This window comes from Ammospiza nelsoni, chromosome 1 (genome assembly GCF_027579445.1).
Source record: "Ammospiza nelsoni isolate bAmmNel1 chromosome 1, bAmmNel1.pri, whole genome shotgun sequence".
In the NCBI taxonomy this organism is placed as follows: domain Eukaryota; kingdom Metazoa; phylum Chordata; class Aves; order Passeriformes; family Passerellidae; genus Ammospiza; species Ammospiza nelsoni.
The window spans coordinates 41417978-41441065 of NC_080633.1; the positions used below are offsets into that span (position 1 = coordinate 41417978).

The 23088-nt window shown below is 38.6% G+C and overlaps 1 protein-coding gene across 2 annotated transcripts in view; it reads left to right on the top strand.

Moving 5' to 3' along the window:
* Positions 1–23088, top strand: part of RBMS3 (RNA binding motif single stranded interacting protein 3) — a 443351-nt gene that overhangs the window by 348329 nt on the left and 71934 nt on the right. Inside the window, exons 7-9 of one of the 2 annotated variants that reach the window (XM_059490845.1) lie at positions 4251–4357; positions 15736–15782; positions 22933–23029. In XM_059490845.1, the coding sequence (XP_059346828.1) occupies positions 4251–4357; positions 15736–15782; positions 22933–23029 (251 nt within the window). The remainder of the gene's footprint in view (positions 1–4250; positions 4358–15735; positions 15783–22932; positions 23030–23088) is intronic. The other variant, XR_009420205.1, reaches the window with a different exon arrangement.

The following is a 23088-nucleotide window of genomic DNA, read 5'->3' on the forward strand; positions in this document are numbered from 1 at the left end:
GAGTGTATCTGCCTTCCGATGAATGAAAGAATACGGAAATTATGTATTCAGAATTAGTTAGGAGTTTGCTTTATTTTGTTGAATTCTCCAATTTAATTGAAATTCCCTTCCTGAGCTGGAACATTTCTTAGAGACTGCCAGATTTGAGAAGGGGGCACTGTTACCCCTTCTCCTTCCTTTAGAAGTTTTTGTGCTACTTAAGTAGCAGTGTTGCTTTTGGTGATGCTAACAGCCTTTTGGCAGTTCCGTGCTGTTTGTCTGCACAATCTGTCCATCTAAAGTAGCAGAGCATGAGAAGCTGATCTCCTGAGGGAACTCCAACAATATCGACAGGCTTGATTGACATAAAACCAGTCTCTCTCTTTCACCTCCACTGAACTCTCTGAGTAAATTCAGGGCCTGACTGAAGTGAGATAGGGTTTTAGCCATTGACTTCCATGGGAACTGAATTTGAACGCTAGCAGCTACTGCACTCTCCTAAGGCAGCCCTGAATTTCTTGGCAAATGCTGTTTAGAAGCACTATCAATTTGATCCCACTTCCTTCTCAAGACTGAAAGCCAAGTTCAGGACTACTTATGTCTTATTAACTAGAGAAGGCTTTGGATGGGAACTGCAGCAAGCATTTAAATCTTCGCCTTGAAAAATGGGTTATGGCTTAATGAACCTTGTTCAGGTTAAAGCAGTTATTTATTCTTGATATTTGTGTTTGTTGCTGTCAGATAGAAGTCAATGAAAGAGCAGTGCCTTCTATCTTGAAGAGTTTATCAGGATGGAATAGCCTGAAATTTGTTTCAAGTGAATCAATTCTCACTTTTTTAACAGGAAAATAGCAACAGTAGATTTTCCAGATATGCTTCAAAATACCACATATGCTTAAAACTTAGAGGATGTCAAGAACCATATAAAAAGATCTGCTTATCACTTCAAAATGTGAACATCTACAGATATCCAAATTACATTTTCTATTAAGTCAGAAGTACAAAAGGTGAAAGAAGAGGCAGAGAGACAGGCATTTATTTTCAGTCCATGTGTTCATACAGAGGAAAAAGAGAAAAGTAAAAATGCAGGCCATAAATTGAAAACTGTCTACATGGAATGAAAAAGAAAAGAAGCTGAAAAGTTTTAAATATTCCCTTTTTTCTTTCCTCCCCTTCTGAAGTATTTGGGGTGAAATATACCACTTCTATTGCAGCCCTTGGATATTATTTATCTAATGTTGATATTGCTTGTCTACTCCTAAATATTTTCTTTTTTTAATTGATAACTATGGTATCTAATTGTGATCCTTTTCTTGGCTTAAGTAAATTTATTATTTTTAAAACATGTTGAAAATTTAATGAAACCATTAAAAAAGAATTCTACCTAGAAAGAATTATGCTCACATGGTGGAATAGAATGTTGTCTTTCTAGTATCGTCTGTTGCTCTGTATTTGACCAGTAAGAATGATGGTACTAATATCTGGGTGTATCTGATGTTAGAAAGCCTAGAGGACCTTTCTTACAAAGAATTTCTAAAGGGCTGAAGTAAGCCAAGGTTTGAGTTCTTCTGTGCACTTAGGGCAACATCTTTGAGCTCCCAAGAGTGTTACATACTACTTTATGTCCTGAAAAAAGAGAGATTATTAATTATTTAATTTGGTTATATATATATATATATATATATATATATATATATATATATATATATATATATAGGTTACCATAATTGTTTCCAGGAGTAAACCACCATTAGGACCTACACCGCTTCAGATTTAGGATAATCTTCTGTCTTGTTTCATGCTGCATCCCTGTGTTTAGGGGGAAAAAAAACAACAAAACCCTGAAAATCCTCAACCCAAACCATCCTATATGGGCTCTGTCTTCTTGTCAGAACATTTTGTTTTGAAATTTTAACTTCTTTTAAAGTTGGTCAATACAGACTGACTTTATCCACAGAATTACCCTCAGTTTATCATAGAGGAATATAATTTCCCATGCAGAAATTTGCCTGTATAGAGCATTGTCCTTTGCCACCTTCTTGCCAACCTCCTGAAAAGTCTAAGCAATATTTTTTTCATATTTTTTTTAGATGGGGTTAGTAAAGTTGTTTGGTAGCTCTGTTCGATCTCAATCAACCTTAGTAAGCCACTAATTAACAACTATGAGGTTGTCAGATGGTAATGCTGGAGAGGAGAATTCTGGAAATGGTAACAGCTTCCTATTTGTGGTTGGCCAAATAGAGAGAGAGGATGTGTAGATTTCCTAGCTTGTTAAACCACATCACAGTACATGGGCTGATACCAGATGTGTTCATTAGCAGATGATCGGGGCGTGTGTAAAAATCCACTGTGCAGATGAGTTTTGCATGGTCCTCCTGACGGTATCATATGTTACTTAGTAGTTGTTCGGTGCTTAAAACAAAAAGCTTTTGAAGCTTCAGATGTGATGTTTAATAGGCCTTTCTCTAATGCTGGCTTAGCACCTGCTCCTCCCTCACCATCACATCAAAGTGAACTCTAAGTAACCACTCTGAAATCATGCAGCATCAGGCCATGGAGCAAAACCAGTGAAAGCACAGGGCAATCAGCCCTGTAAAGTCTCTCCATCTGCAGAAAGAATCTCCATAGCCACCTGGATGCTTTTAAACCTTCATTATTTTAAATTTAAAGTGATTGGCTGAGCATTGCTTCTAGAAAAATCTGATACAGTAATCAAAGTTGGAGGTGGGGAAAGACCTCTGGGGTCACACAGTCGAGCTTTCTGCCAATAATGGATTGTTTCCTGCAGTTCATTTTCTAGTGACCTTGAAAATTACTAGCCTGTATAAAATGGTAATGAAAAAACAAAGCTGTTGTAGCTTCAGAAGTAGCCAAAGTGATGCTGTCCCAATGTGAAATTGAGGTTTTGATGTGAGATTCTCTCTGTGTATTGTTTCTTGGTTGCAGTTTTCAGGTGATCACAGTTTTAATTTATACTTTCTGGCCCATTTTGAATTTGCTATAATCAGGAGGTTGATGGAGGTCAACTTGTTTCAATACCACATGAGCTTGTCCCTTAACCAAATAATAATTTTTATTACAAATAAATAAGTCAACAACTTGATTAGCTCCCCCTACCCAAAAATTTTCTTCACATCTCTGCAGTTGTATTGTTTCAACATTTCTAGCCTCCCAGAAACAGGAAATGGGAAGGAAAAAAACAGATTTCTTAGTTTTTCCATGAAAACTCTTGTTTAATTAACTACAGACTTATCATGCCTGGGAAGTCAAAGATTCCTGAAGAGACTCAGATGTGACACATGATTTTTAGGTTTCTTTCAAACAGGCAAATATTGGTTTACTTCTCTGCTGATGTAGGCAATAAAGCACAACCCTAACAGACACCTAGTGTATGTGAGTGGGTAGAATTTGGCCCTCCTTTTAAGGTTTAAGCAGAAGAGACAAGCTCCCACCAGCAGAGTAATTAAAGTTTTGGCTAAAAAAAATTATTTTAGGAGGCTTTGAAAAGCAGAGTAGATGGGAAAGAGATCCCAAGACACCAAGTTCCTTTCCTGCTGTGCCCGTTTGATGTGTGTTAATTTCTTCTCTAGGGGTCCCTATTATGGGCTGCCTTTTGGGGTGTGCAGTGCTCTGATTATCCTTTCTTCCTGGGACTCTGGCCCCTCCTGACTATTGTATTCACACACTCCAGGTCTCACTTGGAGAGGAAAAGGGTTTTCTCAGCTGCCAACTTGCTTAAAAGAGGGACTTAAGAGGAAAAAGAAAGCTGATTGGACTGGGCTTGGCAAAAGTCTCCATTTTATTCTGTTTAGTCAGATTTTTAAAGGACTGGATGTTGAGGAACACCAAAATAATGAGAACACTTATTCCTTAAGCAGGTTCTTGCAAAGGTTTTACAATTAAAAACAGAAATCTGCTTTAGTAAAGCAGTGTTTATCCTTGCACTAATGCTGGTCATGAATACGTGTCTAACTTAGCTGGAACTAATGCCTGACTATACTGTTCCACTACAGCAACTTAACATTCTGTGTAGGCTGATTATTTTTTCAACAATATTTGCTAAATTCTTTTAAGGGCTGCCAGTATATATTTTTTGAAGCTTAGTTAATAAGAACAGCTGCCAGTGGAGTCAAGGCTAAAAGAGGCAAAAATTATCTGCAGAAGGCAAGATTTTACTTCAAAAGATCAGTATTACAAAGCACTACTGTTGCTGGTATAATCACTTTCTTTGGGGGGGATGCTAATATAGACTGGGTTTCTTGTCTTCACAGCCCCCACTGAGCCTTTGCTGTGCAAATTTGCTGATGGAGGGCAAAAGAAGCGCCAGAATCAAAGCAAATACACACAGAATGGAAGGCCGTGGCCCAGAGAAGGAGAGGTAAGTGCCACATAGCAATTATTTTCCTGGGGTTTGGCAGAAGTCAGCGACAGACCTGGAAGTCTACCTTTCAGACTGTGAAGAAATCAGATTGCACACAAAATGCAATCGTTTCATACAGAAAAAGCTATGTAAGCAGTGGGGAGATGGAGGTTTATGATAATGTGCAGAGTGTAAAGTTACAGGAAAGGAGAATTTCTGAGCTTAGTGTGGAACTGTGCACACCCTGGTCCCAGTGTGAGTGCTCTGCAGGCAGACCTGAGCTGAGGCTTCTCTTACTGGTGAGCCATCAGCAACCAAGGTGTGCCTTTTACAAACCACATCAATTTGCACTGAAGCAACTCAACAATGTTATTTCCTCTGTCTAGTTTCTGGTGGTAAAATATCCTTAGGGAATATGAGAGCTGTTTCAAAAGAAAGATGTGCATCCAGATGTAGGGTCCATGTAAAAGTTTTCTGAAAGCTTATCTGAGCTGAGCTCTTCATTCTCTTCAAGACAAAGCAATTTACAGTAGCCTCAGCTGCATCATGTATACAACATTTTAAAATAATCTAATGGTTGCTCTCTGGCCTGCTGCAAGGAGCCTGTTACTGGAGTTTCTTTTCTGTGTGAAGTGACTCCAAATGAAGGTGAAATAAGAAAGGCATTCTTTTGATTCTTCAAGAGGTTTTTTACTGTTTTTGAATTTTATTACCGAGAAAAGGCTTGAACAAATAAGGTAGATCTGCTCACAGTGCCTGCTTATACAAGGTGTTAAGTATGAAGGCTGAAGGACTTGCAAGTATTTCTGTCCTAAGCAACTATTCCTTGTGTTTATGACTGAGCCTTCAAGGAAAAAAAGTATTGGTCTCAGTTGTGCTCCACTAGAATATAAGTTATAGGGGGAGTGGGGGCAAGGTGTCTCTTTTTGGGTGGAGGGTGAGTGTTGCTGTGTTTACTTCAATTTTACAAGGCAAACTAAAAAAAAAAAAAAATATTTGCTGTTTCTAGTTACATGTTTCTAGAGTATTTCTGCTTTTTTGTAACTTCTAGATTTTTCTAGCTGATACTTTTCAGACCGTTAGTTTATTACATATATACTCTAGCACTATTGGTGAGCTCCCAAAACAAACAGAAAGGCCTTTTGAAAGTGTAGAAATTTCTCCCACTATCCCATGGTTGTTCTACACCCTTCCAACAGCAAAGGGTCCCTTTTTAGCTCTGTGGGATGAAAATCCCCGTGTGGCAGACATGAGGACATTGCAGAAGTCTCCAAAGGCTCATTGCAGTATTTTACATTGTGTGTCTCAAAAAATTGAGTTATTTTCTCAGGAGCCATTATGGTTTGTCATGTTCCTCAGGGATCTGCTGAGGAACAAGTGCCCAAGAAGTACTTCAAGCAGTGGACTCAGGTCAGCCTATATATAGCTTGAAAAACAAAGATTTATGTATAGAAGACATCAATAAATTCAGCAATCCATATTTTAAAGACCTCTAAATCCTTGTTTAAAAAGTGAATGCCATCACAGCTATTATCTCCGCTGTTTTATACTTCCTTCAGTTCAAATCAATAATAAAAGAGAATATAAAGTTAAAGCCAGCAAGTCACCATTATGCCTGTGGCCTCAGGGCATCAGCTTATTACATCTTGTGTAGTTCATTTGTTGCTAGTGGAGTGGTGCCTATTAAGCACAGTGATATCCGGGTGACCTGGAGGCAGGGTGTGGCTGGTGTGTTTGTAGTATCAACACTTAAAAACTGATTTTCAGTGCTGGAAGACATCATTCCTTGTTGTTGATTGCAGTCGAGTACAGAGCTGTGTCATGGTATAATGTACAAACATGAAAAGATGGTAAAGACACAAACTCAGAAATATTTCAGGCTAGATTTTCTCAGATTTCCTCTGTTTACTAACATCTGGTTAATACTTTGCTGCACATTGGACATTTACTACCCAGACCATCAAAGACAAGAATGCATGTTCTCTTTTAAGGTCCCTCATTTATTGAATTTCTTCCCCACTGTTTATTTTCTTATTTCCAATGTAAAATCTTTCTGTATAATTACTCTTAAATTTCATATGCAATAAGGTTTTTCAAACTCTTTGTCCTTTAACAATTTTATTCTAAAAACAGTTGTTTTTAGAATTCAGTTGTGCTTCAGGATGCAGCACTTGAGTAACCCTCCTACAGTTATTTCTGTAGGTTTTTATTTCTTTTAATTTCTTTTTAAAAGAACAGGCGGTGTGAGTAGTGAAAAATAGCTGATCTAGGACAAGTGTCATAGTTCTGATGACAAATGGGATCTGGAAACATTCCCTTCACCTCTGGTCTTTCTTGGTTTCGTCCCCAAAGAAAAGTATTGAAACAGCATCCAAGAGATTACTCCCTTAGTGTTCCCACCCTGGCCAAATCCTGTGGTATCTAGACCGAGATGTATTTTGGCTATTGTTCAGACAAGCCTTTGCATTCTTGAACACTTTAGTGAAGAGCATTTCTAAAACAGCTGAGGTTTAACCAGCCTTAGCACTGGGCGTGCAGAAGGATTATTTCTCGGAAGGGCAGATCCCGGAGAAACGACGGCAGCAGTTCTGTCACTGGCCTCAGACTTGAGCTGTGCCAGTACTCTGCTGCAGGGAGGGAATGGCAGGACACTCAGTGAGGAGGAGCAGGTTTGCTGTAGTCCTGCTGTTCTCAGAGGTTTTGCTCTCTTTTATGAAGAGTTTCTATGGAATTCTATAAGACAGGATTTCTCTTGGTTTTTTGTGAAGTTGTCAGGTCACGCTGCAGAACGCAGTAGAAATTCCTATCTTACATCTTTGTAGATTGCTTCATAACCGTACATAATTGGCTGTTAAATTGCCTGCCCTTTTAAAGTCAAATATTTAGGAATACATTGAATATCTCTTGGGATTTTTGGGAGGTCTGGGTGGGGGTGGGTTTGGTGCTTGGTTATTTGGCCAATTGTAAACAGGGAAGAATGGCAGATCTTGAGTAGTGCTTTCTAGTCCTTGCCCTTACACTCTTGTTTGGAGTCTCAGGAAATGTTCAGCAGATTTACTGAGACATTTAACTGAGTGTTTGTGGTGGTTGACCAGTTTTGGACTACAGAGCTGAGAGGTTATATTAGTGATGGCTTTATATAAGGCTGTCAAATTAGGCATCTAATAGACAGGTGCAATAAATGTACAGTGAAACCTGCAAGTGTTGGAAATATTTGCAGTGAAATTCTCAACCAGCAACTGACATAATTTCTGCACAAAGTTCAGTCATTTCTTTTTTGGGCTAGCTTCTCCTCAACTGGTTTAATTAAGCACTCTGTTTTGAAACTTAACCTGACAAGATTATATTGAGATCGTGATAGAGGATAATCATATTCAAACTCTGTCTGTAAAATATTTGATTCAATTTACCTTTAAATTGTAATTGACAAGTCTAGAGGTGGGTGACATAAATCTCCAAAAATGTTTTAGTCAAAAATGCACCCAGGGAATCAAGTGTAGTCACAAAATGAGATCAGATTGGATTAAAAACTGCAACATAAATTTTGCAACATAATCTTCTATTGCAGATTTAATGAAACCTTGTTTTGGTTATTCAGAAATAAAGTCTTTTGATACATGTATTTAAGAGCAGGTTTATTTGAAAATTACGTGATAGACAGGGAAAATTCTGCCTAAAGTTTATTACTGTTTTCTAGAAATTGTAGCTTTTCTACATCTGGTCAGCCCAGTATGATTAAGGTTTTTTAATGGTCACAGTATTTTGAACTGTTTGATATTTCATTTGCAAGTTCCTGTAAAATTTGTTCTATTTTAATAGTTGCATTGTCTTGTAAGAAAGTACCACCGTGACAGTATTGTTGCATGTATCACAACAGTGAGATGCAGCATTGAATGCATTGAATTTGGTCTGATGTCTATAATGATATTCAATAATTGCCATTGAATTTGGTCTGATGTCTGTATTGATATTCAATAATTGTCACTAATAATTCTTCCACTGATTGCTTTTTTACTTCCATAATCTAAGTTACATTATTTTATTTCTAAACATCCAATAGGTTACCTTCTTTTCCTTCCCTTTCTTCTCTTCCTCCCTATTCTTTTCTACTTTATTTTCTTTCAAGCTCAGTTCATGGAATATCCAAAGAATTAAGCATGTTGTTAATACTTTCTTAAAAAAATAAAATGACCGGGTAGTTTGGGAATGTTGCTTTTGTAACAGTTTCTCTTTTTATCCACTGTTCATTACAACTTTGCCTAGTGCAAACAGCAGTTTAGAGAGAAAAACATACAATAGGTAAGACACTTGCCAAATTTTTTGTAAAGTCAGTACCAGTGAAGGGCTGAAGCAATTGATCCTGGTGCCAGTGGTCTCTACCAGCAGATGCATTTAGAAATGATTAGTAGTTCTATTGCAGGCCTATTTATAACTCAGGCATGGATTCTTTTTTTTATGCTTCCAAGGAGATAGGTACTATTTAGTTGTATTCTGTAATCCTGTGTCTAGACAAGTAACTTTTCTTATACCTAGACAAACAACTTTTCTTTGCTGTGAGAATCAATTCCCAATTCTGTTGAGATAAACACTAGTACCCTTACATGAAAACCACTCACAAGGACATTTACTATATATATTTAGCATATATATATATATATATATATGTATATGCCTGTTAGTTAAGCATTGGCACTTTGCATGCTTATTTTCAACAAAAGCTCAGTTTAACAGAGAGAGACATTTAACCTGAGAAGAAGACCTTTCTCCAGAGGGAGGAAGAGAAGGGCAAAAGATAACTGACCAGTAGGTGAAAAGATCTAGAATAGTAACACAAGATGCTGTTGCTGTGGGCAGCATTTTGAAAAGATGCCTCAGTGGCTCAAATACCAAAGATCAGTTTGGATTTTGAGCTTATAAAGTTGATAGAAATATTTTAAAAGTACATGGACATATCTTAAACCAGTAGCCTACATGAAATCACTGTCAATGCAATCAGTATTTTAAAAGGGCCATGGTTTGGTTAAAATAAAATCAGCAATGTACCTTTCCTTAGAGATCAGTTTTCTTTGTTTTCATTTTAGCTTTGAATTTCCTTCTCTGGTGAAAAATGTCATGCCATTTGCCCTGGAGATTTTCCTACAGTTGGGTTTTCCTCCAAGTTCTGCTGCTATAACAGTGTTTTCTTAGGCAGAATAAACAAATGTTGGAAATGTGGAAAGGACATACCTTTTTCTGTTGTATCCCCAACAGATATCAGGAGTGCTGCCAGCCACCACTAGAATTCTTCCCAATTCACTACAGCACATACATCTAGTGTGCAAATGTGAGCGTAATACACAGCTGGTACTGGATCACACTCAGGCAGAATGGGGATACCAGATCCCCAAAAGCAGATCATTCATAGACCTGAAGATGACCTGGTGGAATGTATTGTGGCTGTGGAAACAGAGTAATTGTGTTATATTATATATGTTCTCTTTTGGTTTGTTTTTTTTTCTTTTCTATTTTGTAGTCTTCGGCACTTGTATTTTAACTAATAAGATGAGTTGAAGTGGGAGGAAGGTGACTCAATCCCAAGAACAGAAGCTGTGTATGTCAGATTTCCATTCCAGTTCTGTAGGACAAAAGGGTTTCTTGTCATTCATTTGGATATCTGAACTTTTTATTGTGTTCGTCAGCACAGTCTCTGATGTTCTGAGGTTCATGAATCACTTCCCATGTTGGACAACAATAGTGTATACTTTCCTGTCCACAGAACTTTTCCCCTCAGAATCTGCAGCCTCTTAAGGAGCTGCACATCACTGCACACATCACTAAGAAATGTTCCATTCCTTTCATATGCATCTAGACTAAGAGGTGTCACATTTATATTCCAGATTTCTCCTTCTCTAAAAAGGAAAGGTGTGGGCAGTTATTCAGAATTAAATTCAGAAGTCTTTCTAATAATGTTGAATATTTCTGTCAGAACTGTTTAAATAATCAAAGAAAGGAATTCTGCCAAGTTAACTTCACTGGTGACTGAACTTATTTTATAAAATCAGTATTTTGCATTAATCTCATCTGGGTTGATGATTTCTTTTCCCTACTCTCTTCTTTCTTCAAAGCATTTCAATAAGGGTATCTTCTGTCAGGGCACAAGAGATCCTTGTGTTGTGATGCCTGGCAGATACTAGTGATGGAAAAGAAGCAAGTACAGGAATCTGAGTGTTGAAATTTCAATTGATTCCACTGCAGTAGCCAAGAGCATGCCTTGGGATGGCAGTCCTGCAGTGGGAAAGGGGGAAGCTCTGAGTCTGTGAAGATTGGGAGGACAGACTTATCTTTTAGTCTAACTCCCACGTCAGTTCACAACTGAAATCCCTTAAGTACAAGTGTACAAACTTACCTTTCTAAATCTCACCTTAAGGAAGAGAAATCCAGGGGAGCTTCTGCTTGGAAAGCCCACCACATCCGTGGATTTCACCCCTTTTTAATTTCCAGGCCTCTCCATTTTTTCCAATGGCCTGTGGCCTCCTGCACAGCCCCAGATCCTGCATGGCAGCAGCCTGCCCTGGCAGAGGCGCTCCAGCTCAAGGCAGAGGCTGGCCAGGGCAGGTTTGAGGAGAGGATGTGGAAGTCTCACCTCTGAGGAGGAAATGTAGCACATCTAAATGTAGCAGGTCAATATGGTGGTGAATTTTTGCACAGTGTTGGGAAGACATGTACACTGAGAGTAGGTATGGGGATATGATGGTGAAGATGTTCATAAAAGGAGCTTCCCAGCAATACAGAAGATGCTGGGCTGCACTGAAGATGCACAGAATAAATTGGTCATTTATAGACATTTATGTTTGCTGGAAGAATGATACTGCACTGCTAAGTTTTTTTCTTGTGACACATCACAGGGGTTGGGTAGAGAAATAATAAATCCACTTCATTTCACATGATATTGAAGATCAGATATCTTATTTTCAAGTCATAAAAAGAAGGAAAAAAAATCAAATCAGAAACAGAACAGCTTGTCTTTGCCCATGGAAAAATTTTCACAGTAAAGTGTTGAACAAAAGGCCTTCAAACTTCCTGGGGAAACCCTTGTTTTCCAGATGCTTTTTGATATTTCCTGCTCTCTATTGAATGAAAGAGCTTAGATTTAAAGACAGGTGCAGACTGAATCTCTTATTCTTAGAATCTCTTTCACTGATGTCAACAGTTAGAAAACCGCAGCAAAAAGTAACAAAAACTTTCATTCTTTCCACAAGTCCTTTGAGTTCTGACACTTTGTTGAAAATAAGATAAATAAACTCATATGGTTTAAGTAATATTTTTTAAAAAATCACTATTTTTAACAAGCTGAGTTAATTTCTTTGTCACCTGACTTTCTGAACAGACCAGTAGTCATTAAGAATGACCTTTATTTCTATTGGTGTGTTTTCATTCAGTAGCTGAGTCTAGGGCCATTATCTGGCTGAGTGGCATGAAAATTATGTGGTTCAGCTGTTCCTTAATAGAAGATGTATCTGACAAATACTTTCCTAAAGTAGCATTCCATCATCCGTGCCACTCCCTCTGGTGCCATTTTATCAGAAGTGTCACTATGAGAAAAAAGAATAAGACCCTCTCCTTCTGCTGAGACATGAGCAAACCAGTGGGTGAAAAGGCCCAGAAGAAGAGAGTCTCAGCACAGCAGAGGGCTGCTATAGGGGCATCAGCCAGTGCTTGCTGTAGTTCAGCCTGTATTAGCACTAGGATGGCTATATTCAGTTCTGATTTTACCAGAATTGAATATAGCTCTCACACAGAAGTCTGAGGCCAATTCTAATATTTTGCATTTGGTGTTTTTGGAATTTCTGTTTGTCTGCTATGGAGGAAAGTTCAGACAATATTCCAGTAAGTTATTATTGCTCATCAGTTTTTATTCCTGCTGAATGAGGATGCTTCAGACCATAAATCTTTGACCAGTCCAGGCTAAGTGTTGCCACTCCTGGGCTTCCAGCCAGCATAATTTTGTGGGGAGAAATTATACAACTTGATGAGAAAGAAGTAAATAGTCCTGTGTTAGCAGCTATTTGAAATAGCAGCTGTTTAAGGCTATGCAGCAACGGGGGATATTAGCAATGTTACTGGGCCAGCTGTAGGTGGTTACCATATGCACACATGGCCACACGCTGTGTCCTATTTGTCCAATGTGAGACTTTCCATTTACTGGTAAATGTGATGGTGATATTTATAGTGGTCACTGCTGAAGTACTTGAACAGATTCTCAGAATCTGTCTCCACACAGTAGAGATATGGGACGTGGATAAAGAGGACAGGAATGTCTAGCCTATCATATTTCGTACTTCTCAGGATCACAGCTCTGTCCCCTGTTCTTAATGCCAATATAGAGAACTGAGTTTGTGCAGTGTGTCTGCATGGACCCACATCAGGGTGTGATGGGATTGGAGGGCGAGCTTAGTGTCCATGTCATGACCATGTGCTCAAATATCCATGAGAAAAATAAATTAAAGTGGCACAAACATATTTGCAGGTCTCACATGGACAGCAAGTGAAAGAGCTGCTGTAGGTTTTCATTCCTGCACCTTCATTCTTATTTATGTCAAAGAAACTAAAATAAGACCAGTAGTTTATTTTCACTTTTCCTCCTAGACCCACATACTTTGTTGTATTTTTTCCCCCAGTCACTAATGCAAGCTGCATTAGTGAGCCCTGATCCAGCAGCTCTAAGGACAACTAGATCTAGAAAACCCTAATTTAGAAAACTTGGATTTGTCCTTTTCCAAGAAATTACAAATTTTTTTTGTTAGTCTGTGTAGACATGAGATGAGAGGTAAAATGTAAACACCTCAATTTAAAGGGAACATCTTAAGTTATTTTAAAAAGTATTTTTAAAAAATGCTAGAGGTAATTTTTCTGTTCCTCTAGGGCTTGTACGTAATATTTGTCTTCACTGGTGCAGGAGTAGAAAAAGAGAGCAATAACAAATTTTATACATGTTGAAAAGAGAAAGGAAAACAAGACAATGTGTTTCCTCAAAAATGTATTGCAGCCAAAAAGTTTTCTTTTCTCTTTTGTTTGTAAATTTCTACATTTCCTTTAGTAATTAATGCAACCTTACTAAACAGTGTAATGTGCTGAGCATGCATAAGACATAAGAATATAAAGCCAAGTAAGGGATTATGATTTTCAAAGCGAATTTTTTTTTTACATCAAAATCATTAGTGGTTTGAGTCTCCCTAAATTCAGTTCTCTGACATTTAAAACTTGCCGAAATAGCCATTTTATTTCTCTTTGTATTAAATCAATACTCCCTTCAAAAATAGCCCCATGTATTTGGACTTAGTCTCCTGAATTATCCTTTGCTTGGGAGAGACTACATATTTTATTAAAACAGTGGCATTTTCATAAAGCAAAACATTTGCCCTTGCATCTGCTTAAAAGAATAATGAGAGAAATATACAAATTTAATAAGGACACGAGCCCTTTTTTGGCAGCACAAAGTAGCATGAAACCTGGTCTTTCACATCAGAAATTATTTTTGGCCTCTGGAAATTTGGACCACCTCCTCTTAGACCAGTTTGCAGCTGCTGGGGTAACCCAGCTCTTCCAGGAGTGCTGCCCACCCTCTGCCTGCTCGTCACCAGTGCCTTTACCCTGGCTGCTCACCTGCCTGCCTGGGAACCAGCCAAGCCCCGGCGCTTTCCTGACCTGTCTGTGCAGCCATCTGGAAGGGGGCAGGTGCCATTATTCAGAAGTGCTTTGGTAGATGGCTTTAGGGGCACGAGAAGCTCCCAGCAGGAGCACAGACCATGCCACGTGGTTGGTAAAGCATCTGTCCTTGAAGAAAATGCTGCCTGTTGTGACTGTGGTTACAGGGGTTTTCCGGATGAGAGAGAGGCGAGAATGTTGACTCCATGATCAGAAGGCTTGATTTATTGTTTTATGATATATATATATAACATTATGACTATACTAAAAAGAAATAGCAAGGAAAAGGTTCCTCAGAAGTCTAGCTAAGAATAGAATGAAAAATAGCAAAGGAGCTCTCTCAGACTCTGTCCGAGATAGCTCAGTCCTTGATTGGCCATTAATTGTAAACATCCAAGAGGGGCCAATCACAGGTGCACCTGTTGCATTCCACAGCAGCAGATAACAATTGTTTACATTTGTTGCTGAAACTTCCCAGCTCCAGCAGGAAAAATCCTAAGAAAGGATTTTTCACAAGAGATGTCTGTGACAGCCTGTCTCAGGCAACAGGCATAGGAAATGTATGAAAAATGAAGAGGAATACAGTGTCTTGGGGTGGGAGGGTGCTGTGGCGTTTTTTCAGCTGCTCCCACAAGGACAGAGCAGCACCTTGAGCAATTGAGTTTCTCTCCGTTGTGCTTCTTACCCTGCACAAAGGACAACTTCTCATCTCTTGGTAGTCTTACGCTGGAAAGTATTTCACAAAGGGAGGGATAAAAATCTATAAGGAAGGCAAGAAGTCAAAGCAAATGCAGTATATGGGAGGAGAGATTGTCAGTTCCATGTCTTTAAGTAAATGCTGGGGGGAAAAAAGGTCTTTCCTGAATGACCTTGACTGCTATGTTGGAGCGTAAGGTAGAGTGCTAATACTGTCTGCAGCCCTGCTCTCTCTCTGCCTTTCCTGTGGTACCTGTGGATATGTCTGCTAAGGGTAGCGGGGATGACAGTTGTTAGCTGGACAATGTTTTGACGCTGCCAAATCCTTTTGCCCAGGTCACGGTCTGCCTGGTGGCAAATGGCAGTTGAAAAGCTCTGTGTAACACATTAACAAATTCTTTTGCTGTCCAGACCGCTAAGTATTTTAAAAGCTTTGTTTGAAAGCTCAAGCTTTTCTGCTTCACAGCCCATTTTTTGTTTCTTGTCTCATGGCAATGAATTAACTCTTAACTACGAGTTGCCCCTCACAGAAACTGTAGGCAGGGGTCATAAAGGGTGTGACCTTTGTAGGAAAGATGAGACTCCTTCCTGTGAAGCTCTCATGAAGTTGGCTTTGGAGTATTACCCAACCACACATCTCACAGGCAGCAGCAGGAATTGGGCCTGTCTTGTTATAGTGAATAATCAGCTGTAAGTCATTCATTTCAGTGGAGTTATTAATTGATACTGGTGCAAAAAAACCCCACCATTTTCCCTAAATGTTGTGGAAAGAATGCAACCAACAGACTGAACAGATCTGTTTCTCAGTGATCTCTCAGGCTGGGGAGGTACCCAATCTGTCCATGCTGCTTTTGGCCATCTGAGCTTCCCTTGAGAATTTAGATTTCTATTTAAGTTGCATACAGTTTTTATTCATATTGGCTTTGAATATGTTTCATGTCTTTTTTTTTTCTTTCTTTTTCCCCTTTTCCTTCAGTAATAGTAAAAATCTGTTTTTCTTCCCTAACTATGTGCAGGCTGGCATGGCTTTGACTTACGATCCAACAGCTGCTATACAGAATGGGTAAGAAATGCATGTTTTCTTATGTCTTTTTAAAAATTATTTTGAATGTCATCTTCTGTTTTCTCTTTCTACAGTGAAACTTTTTGAAAAGCAAATCCACTCAGTCATATTTTTTCTGAAGCATATAATGCTATATTGTCAAGTTCTTCTTTAGTTTTCCTTTTCTTTTTATGCCTTCTTGTTTGTAATATCCATTTGAATGGGAAGTTGTTTTTTTCTAATAGTTTCCATCTCTATTTGGCAAATGTTAGTAGATGTCTTTTTAATCCCTCTCTGTCATGAAGTGGAAACCAGTAAAGTTTCCCTTTACTGACTTGGCTTTTGTTAAAATAATCATTGAAGATTCCAACGTATTTTGAATAATAGAGCTGTTACTTCATCTGGGGTTCTTTCTGCAGGCTGGCTTCCTTCCATGTCATTGTCTGAATAAAAATGCCAGATAGGGAGAAAGCCTTAAATTAGTGTGTAAGCAGATGGGATTTAAGGTTAATATTCTGAGCAACACTCTTCTTTACTTCTCAGCTACCATTTGTTGACACGAGGAATTGCAATTTTTTCTTAAACCAAGCAATGAAAATTAAATCACCATATTATTTACCTGCATGATTACTTTTCCAATTATTTCATAAACTAGAAAAACATATCCTCTTTATTTAGCTCTCTTTTCAGCTAGGTTAACAACAATTTGAAAAGAGGCAGGAAGTTCATCCCTGAACTCTTTGACAGTCACTCTCTGATCAGAGAGATGCATGAGATGATTATCAAATGCCATGCATACTCTCACCTGTGTTCTTCAGCTGAAGGGGAGAATGTATTGATATAGATAAGAATGGGTTTATTTGTTAAATATTTGTTAGTCACTGCTAGTTGAAGGAAAAAAACCCTAACATTCCCAGTAGTTTAAGAAATCAATAGTAATATTAGTCTATTTTGCTTAATTTTCCTTTATAAGGAGTAATTTTGTAGGACTTGTGATATTCCTGTGTTGTGGAGGAAGAGGCCAAACTCAGAAGAATAAAGAGCTTGTTTGTAATTGTGATTTCAGAATTCTCTGCTTCTGTTTTCCTGTTCTGACCTCCACTTGAGTCATTCTTCTCTATTGTCATACTTTTCAGCTGCTAAAACATTATAATCTATAAATAAAAACATCACTGGTTCATAGTACATCAGTGTTGCATGTGGACTAGCTGGCTTTTTTTTTTTTCATGTAAGTTCCTGCATGTCAGTTGTATGAGTGTTTTGGAAACCGTAGTTTGAATGACCCATTGAGACTAATATGATTTTAATCTAAGAAGAATTCTTTTGAAGTTATGAGAGTTATCTCAGAATCAGATATATTATTTATATCAAAGAACACCTATGGTATTCAGGCTGCTCAGGTGGTTTGGTCATTTGATTGCTTGAACATGCTGTCACTGATCACGGGTAAAGAAATTGTACCCAATGGAGAATTTCAGTTCTGCAGTTTTTAAAACATTCTTTTATTTTTAAGGCAAGAAATAAATTACATTACAGTACCAGATATCTCTCTAAGAGGGACAATTAACTACCGCTTTGGCATACGTCTTTTTTGTAAAGTGTCAAAATATTTTCAGTTTTATCAGGACTAAACCATCATTCAAAATGCTCTTGTGGTGAGATCTTGACTGTGTGCAGGATCATGAGGATCACCAGGACCCTTTTGGTCCAACAGGATTTTTTTATCTCCCCAGACATTCACTCAGTAATCTCTACGTATCCTGTAGTTTCAAGTTTTTTCTCTTTTTCTCTATAAGCCTCTTTACTTGCAAGTACAGTGGAAATCTAGCTCGGGAGTTTTATTTTAATAAAGTCTGGGAGCACCCTGGTGCTTTGCTTGTGAAATGTGTACATTTGATCTGTTGCTTGCTGACACATGACATAGGCATCGGTGCGTGGCCATGAGGAAAGAAACTTTAAGGCCCTTTAAGCTCTGAGAAGTAACAGGTTAACTCAGCAAAGGGGCATCTTCCTCATGGGAGGGCAGTCTGGCACACCCACCCTGTGCTTAGAAGGCTGCAGAATTCTTTGCCTGTAATGTGGGCCGAGCCGTCAAGGTTTGCATGGAGCAATGTCACCCAAAGATCTGTAAAACAAAGGTCTTTTCCTTGTGGCATTCAGCTGGGGTCACCAGTGCAGAACGTACTGAACTGAGTCTGAGCATGAGAAATGTAAAGATACCAAGTCAAGGTGGTGATTCACAAGAGTTATAAATCACCAAAAACATTTGAAAAGAAAGATTAACTGCACATGCTGATGTTTACTAGAGTTCTTTATAGGGTTGATAGATGCATTTGGATGCATCTAAGTTGCTAAATCCACACAGGATTATGTGGAGGACGGAAGCCTACTAGGCAACCATGTCTCTGCAGCAGGTGTCATGGGGTGGTATTTAAAATTCACAGTTCCTTAAAAGGCATGGATTATATTAGGTTTTAAGTTGGGCCATAACCAAACCTCAGGGAAGAATCTGGACTCTTGTTTCCAGATGAAAAGGTAGGTTCTTATTGTTCATGGTGTCGTACTATCACTTTTATTGCCATATAACTGCATATTTGCCTTGAAAATCTACAGCAGAAATAAAACAGAGTGTGAGAAAGGCTCTCACTAAAAATGACTATGATTTTTTCCTCTGCTAAGAAATAGATGATTTTCTTCTGAGTCTATTACATTATAAAGCTCGATTCTCCATTTCATTATATTGTTTTTATGCCCGTGTAGCTCTGTTTAAGCATCCAGTGGAGTTACATCAGCATAAAACTAGTATAATGGAGTGGAGAATCCAGCCCATAGTGTACTATAGCATTGCAGTATGAGGTACTGAGGATATGGTAAGCACACACTTCAGTAGATAAGATCTTTTCACTTGGCAACCACTTCGCCTTTTTTTGTTTTATAATAAGCCTTTTCTGAATTGTGTTTATAAAGGTACTCAGGTTTTATTTTGGGCAGTAGTGTGCCTGTTGTAATATGCTATTGATTTTTCAATTTGTGGCATTAACATTGTTTTAGTAGTTTTATGCAGTCATACAAGCAGCAGGATAGAGCTCTTGTACTTGCACTGTAAGGAAGCTCATTTAGAATGTTCCTGAGGCTGGAGTCCTCCTGGCCATTTGACTAGATTGCAATGTGCTTTATCAGTTTAGTGCCTCATATCTGGGGGACAATTTTGTGCATTTGCTGGCCAATGGGCTCAATATTCAGATAGGTCTTTTCCAACTCCAACATCTGACTGTGTGCCTTGTTGCAACAGAAAATTGCCGCCTTGATAATGCTTGGTAATACTCTTACATTATGTGAGCCCCAGGATGCTATTTATGAATCTAACTTTTTCAGTACTGCCCGCAGGCACGAGGCATGAGCAAATGGTGTTTATTGCAGTGCAAATAGGATCTTGCTCTTGTGCAGATTCTGTCGGGAAGCTTGCACATTCCCCAATAGAATGGGAACCATATGGATTTTTTTTCCACTTTTTGGCAGGGAAATAGTGACCAGACACTGCAGATAATGCAGTCCCCAAATGCAAAGGGAGGGTTGGTGTAGCAGAAGAGTATGTGCTTTGTCTGTTAAGCAACAGAAACTGTTGTTAAAGTGCTGCCTCTGTGTGCCTGATGAGGCACTGGAAATTTGCTCCTTTTTAACATCGCTCAGAAATGTGTTCTTTTGAGCCCCTTATAAACCCCCTTTCAGGAACTTCCAGGAGTATCTTTTTGCCTACAAGTGATGAGTTTCCCCTTAGCTTATGGAATCTAGGCATGCTGAAAAAGTCTATTTTTAATACAAGGGTGACGTCCATTTTGCCTTGCCCTTGCCACCTGCACGCTTGTGCTCCTAGCATTGCAACTGCAGCTGAGGAGCAGGGACATTGTCTTGCACCTGCAAAAAACTTCTCAGATCAATGTAAGGATGCAAACTGCATCTGCAGAAAATGCAGCTGAGCCTTCTGGAAAGCTCTCCTTAGAGCTCACAGGTCAACTACACCACAAAGCCTACAGCTCTCATAATGCCTGGTGCACTGTACTAGATACACTGCATGCATTTTAATGCCAGGAAACTTGGAGGCATAATTTAATATATTTAAGACAAATCAAAGCCAGTATAATTCATATCTCTTTCCACTCCTCTTTTTGATGTAGATATTTTGATGACTGAGAATCCTGTATTCCCTTGAATGAACTTATAACATACATCTTCCACCTCATTTCACCTCTCCCTAAGCCTAAAGAAAAAAAAGAAGGCAAAGCCTAAGACTGAATATAGGAAGGTCCTCAGCTGCAAATCTCGTTGTCTTGCTGTAGGGTTTGTGCCAGAGCAGGCCACTCTTGTGTTTTTGTTCCCCTTGTCCCCTTATTAGATCCCCAGCATGCCACTTGTGCCAGTTACGTATGAGATTTTAGCCCATTTGTATGTAGAGGAATTTAGAGAGATGCCTCAGTGTCCCGTGGGGGAGGGCGTGTTGAGCCCTCTTTGTCAATGAGCCCTGCCCTGGCAGCAAGTGACTCCAGCAGTGTGGTAGGTTGAGCATCCCATACCTCAGGGTGGCTCTGCTTGAGTCCATCCCCAGCAAGGACACCTCCATCCTCACCACACCACTGTTCTTCACTTATGCCAGAGACATCCACATCCTTTACTGTTAGATCCTTTTGGCCACAATTTGCCCTGAGGAAAGAAGACAAGCCTTTGTCTCTTGATGTTAGAAATTCCTGACTGCAAAATCATTTCTTTGCAGCCTGTTGCAGTGGCTGAGATTGTAACACTTGATTTTTTATTACTATTATTAAAATTGAAATATATGAACTGGACTTTCCTGCATTGTCATTTGCAGCATCAGAGTTTCTTCCTTTCTCTTCCTTAATGCCCTTGTGCAGGAATTTTCCCAATACAGCTGAATGTCCTGGTGATATGTTTTATTTGATCCTTATTTGAGAGCATTCCAAATGGTGACAGATAAATGGTATTGGCAGGGCTGTGGGAAGGGCTGTATTTTCCACATTACTGTAGTATATATTCTACAGGCTTGTGTACTATTCAGATAAATGCATCTCTAAGCTGAAACTGAAATGGCAAGCTGTCTGTCAAATTCTTGGCTTAGCACACATTTTCTGTAAATTTGTTAGTATTTGCTGGGATTTATTGGAGAATTTATTCCAAAGAGTCAGCACTATTTCCAAATGGAAAGTTGTTTCTTCCCTGTACTTGTCTTTGTCCAAGTGGTTCATACGTGGTTAAGGGTATGAGCCTAGCATCAATGCCAGGTTTATGAACAGAATGAGAAAAGAACAAACAAAAATGTGTGGTTTTATCAAAAGATTTTTTGTTTTATATTATTTTTAGTTTAAAAGATTTATATATATTTCTATACATTACACATTTTACCCATAGACTACTAAATTTTGTCATTCTGCTATTGAGTATTTTCATTTGCTGCACACAAAATTTCTTAGTTGACCCACTTAGCAAGGTCATAGCTCAAGTGATTTCTGGTTAACATTGATCAGAGAGACCCCTGTGAAAGGGGTTAGATAATATGCAACGTGCTAGTGCCAGAGATGACTCTGCCTAGTGGTATAAAAATCCCTTGTCCCTCGATGTTGTGTGAAGCTAATATTTGGTGTAAGCGTGGGGATACAATTGCCTCTAAGTTCTCATAATAGGATATATATAAAATTGGGCAAAGGCACAATTTTAAAATAGTCTCTGTGTGAGCATTGTGAGGGCTGATAAATGGTCCTAAAATAGCATTATATTTCTATTAAACAAAAAATCACTCAGATGCCACCTGCTGCTTTTGGCATTTTAAAATCTGATTTGGAATAGAAAGAACAAATGATTGCTTCTCTGTCTCCCTCTCCCCTCCTAACTTTGAATGTTTCCGCCCAGCGTTCAAAGAGAGCAGCCTGTTTTTCCAAAGCTATTGGTTGAAGTCAGTAGTTATTTGAGCCTGCAACCAGAATGAATGCATCCAGTCTGAACTAGACTGATTAGTACTAAATCTGTGATGCCAGCGCGATCAGGAAATAGAGCACTTGTTTAAACACCAGTAATGATTTTTTTAAGGTTTTTTTTTGTTGTTGTTGTTGCATAGCTCTCAGGGAAAGCTACTGTTGATTGCCTCAGAGTAGGGAGGGGAAAAATATAAAAAGAGAGGGAATGCAATTTGCTTCACTGTGCAGAATCTTCTGTTACTTACTGGTGCATCCTCTGTGAGGGGTTTGAATTGTACAAAAGAGCACTGCACGTGAGTGTTTCTCTATGAGTCCAAAATACAGGCATTTAGACATCAGTAAAACCACAAACATTCTTTTTAAAGCAATTTTATTGTTCTGGCTTGCAGTTAAAACTGCAAAAAGGTCAAATGCAAAAATCTATACAAGCATACACGTATTAAGTAGTAATACAGTCCAGCAGTAGTGATGATATTTTCCAAGTGATAATTTTATCAATAATCATTAACGCACAGGGAAGGAGAAAGAATATAACATTTATTACCATCAAGCAAGAAATGGTGCAGGTTCTGTTCATAGCATGCAACAGTGGAAATAAAACTGGCTAAATCTGAGATTTTTAGTGCTGCCTGGGGCATTTAGCCTCATAATTCCTGATACATTTCATCAGAAAAAGGGGGTTTTGCTCTCTGCATAGATGAATACAAAAATTCCAGCAAGAGTTTTTGTAGCCACCCCTTAATAAAATAATTCAGGCATGTATATAGAATGTGTTATTTTCAGCACTGAAGCACTAGGATATGAAAAGAAAACAGTACCCTGTGTAAAAATGAAATCAGTAATGTTGTCTTCGATATTGTGTAAGAAATTTCCTTCTACTAGCTAGCGCCCTGGAAAATCAGCTGTCTTTGCAACTCAGATAATTGCTTCTTGTATTGTGAAGTTCTATATTTGTGCTAGTTGAACTGAAAAAAAATATGCTTTGTGTAAATATTCCTCCTCCTTTCTATTTTCAAGATCTGCTCAAAGGAGCCATCACATCTTTTTTATTGTGGTTTTGGAAATAGATGGACATAATTACCTGGATAGACTCTTTTTGTCTTTGCCCAGGAGGCAGTGAATTATTTAGTCAGAGCCTAAGTAGTCAAAAGGTTCAAAAACCTCTTGCCTTTGTTTTTTATTTGCAGATTTTATTCCTCACCGTACAGTATTCCAACAAACCGCATGATTCCACAGACATCAATCACGCCATTCATTGCTGCTTCCCCTGTCTCTACATATCAGGTACGTCAGATATGCTCTTGTCTACTGTGTTTCCCAGTTAATGATGTTTTGGATGTGGA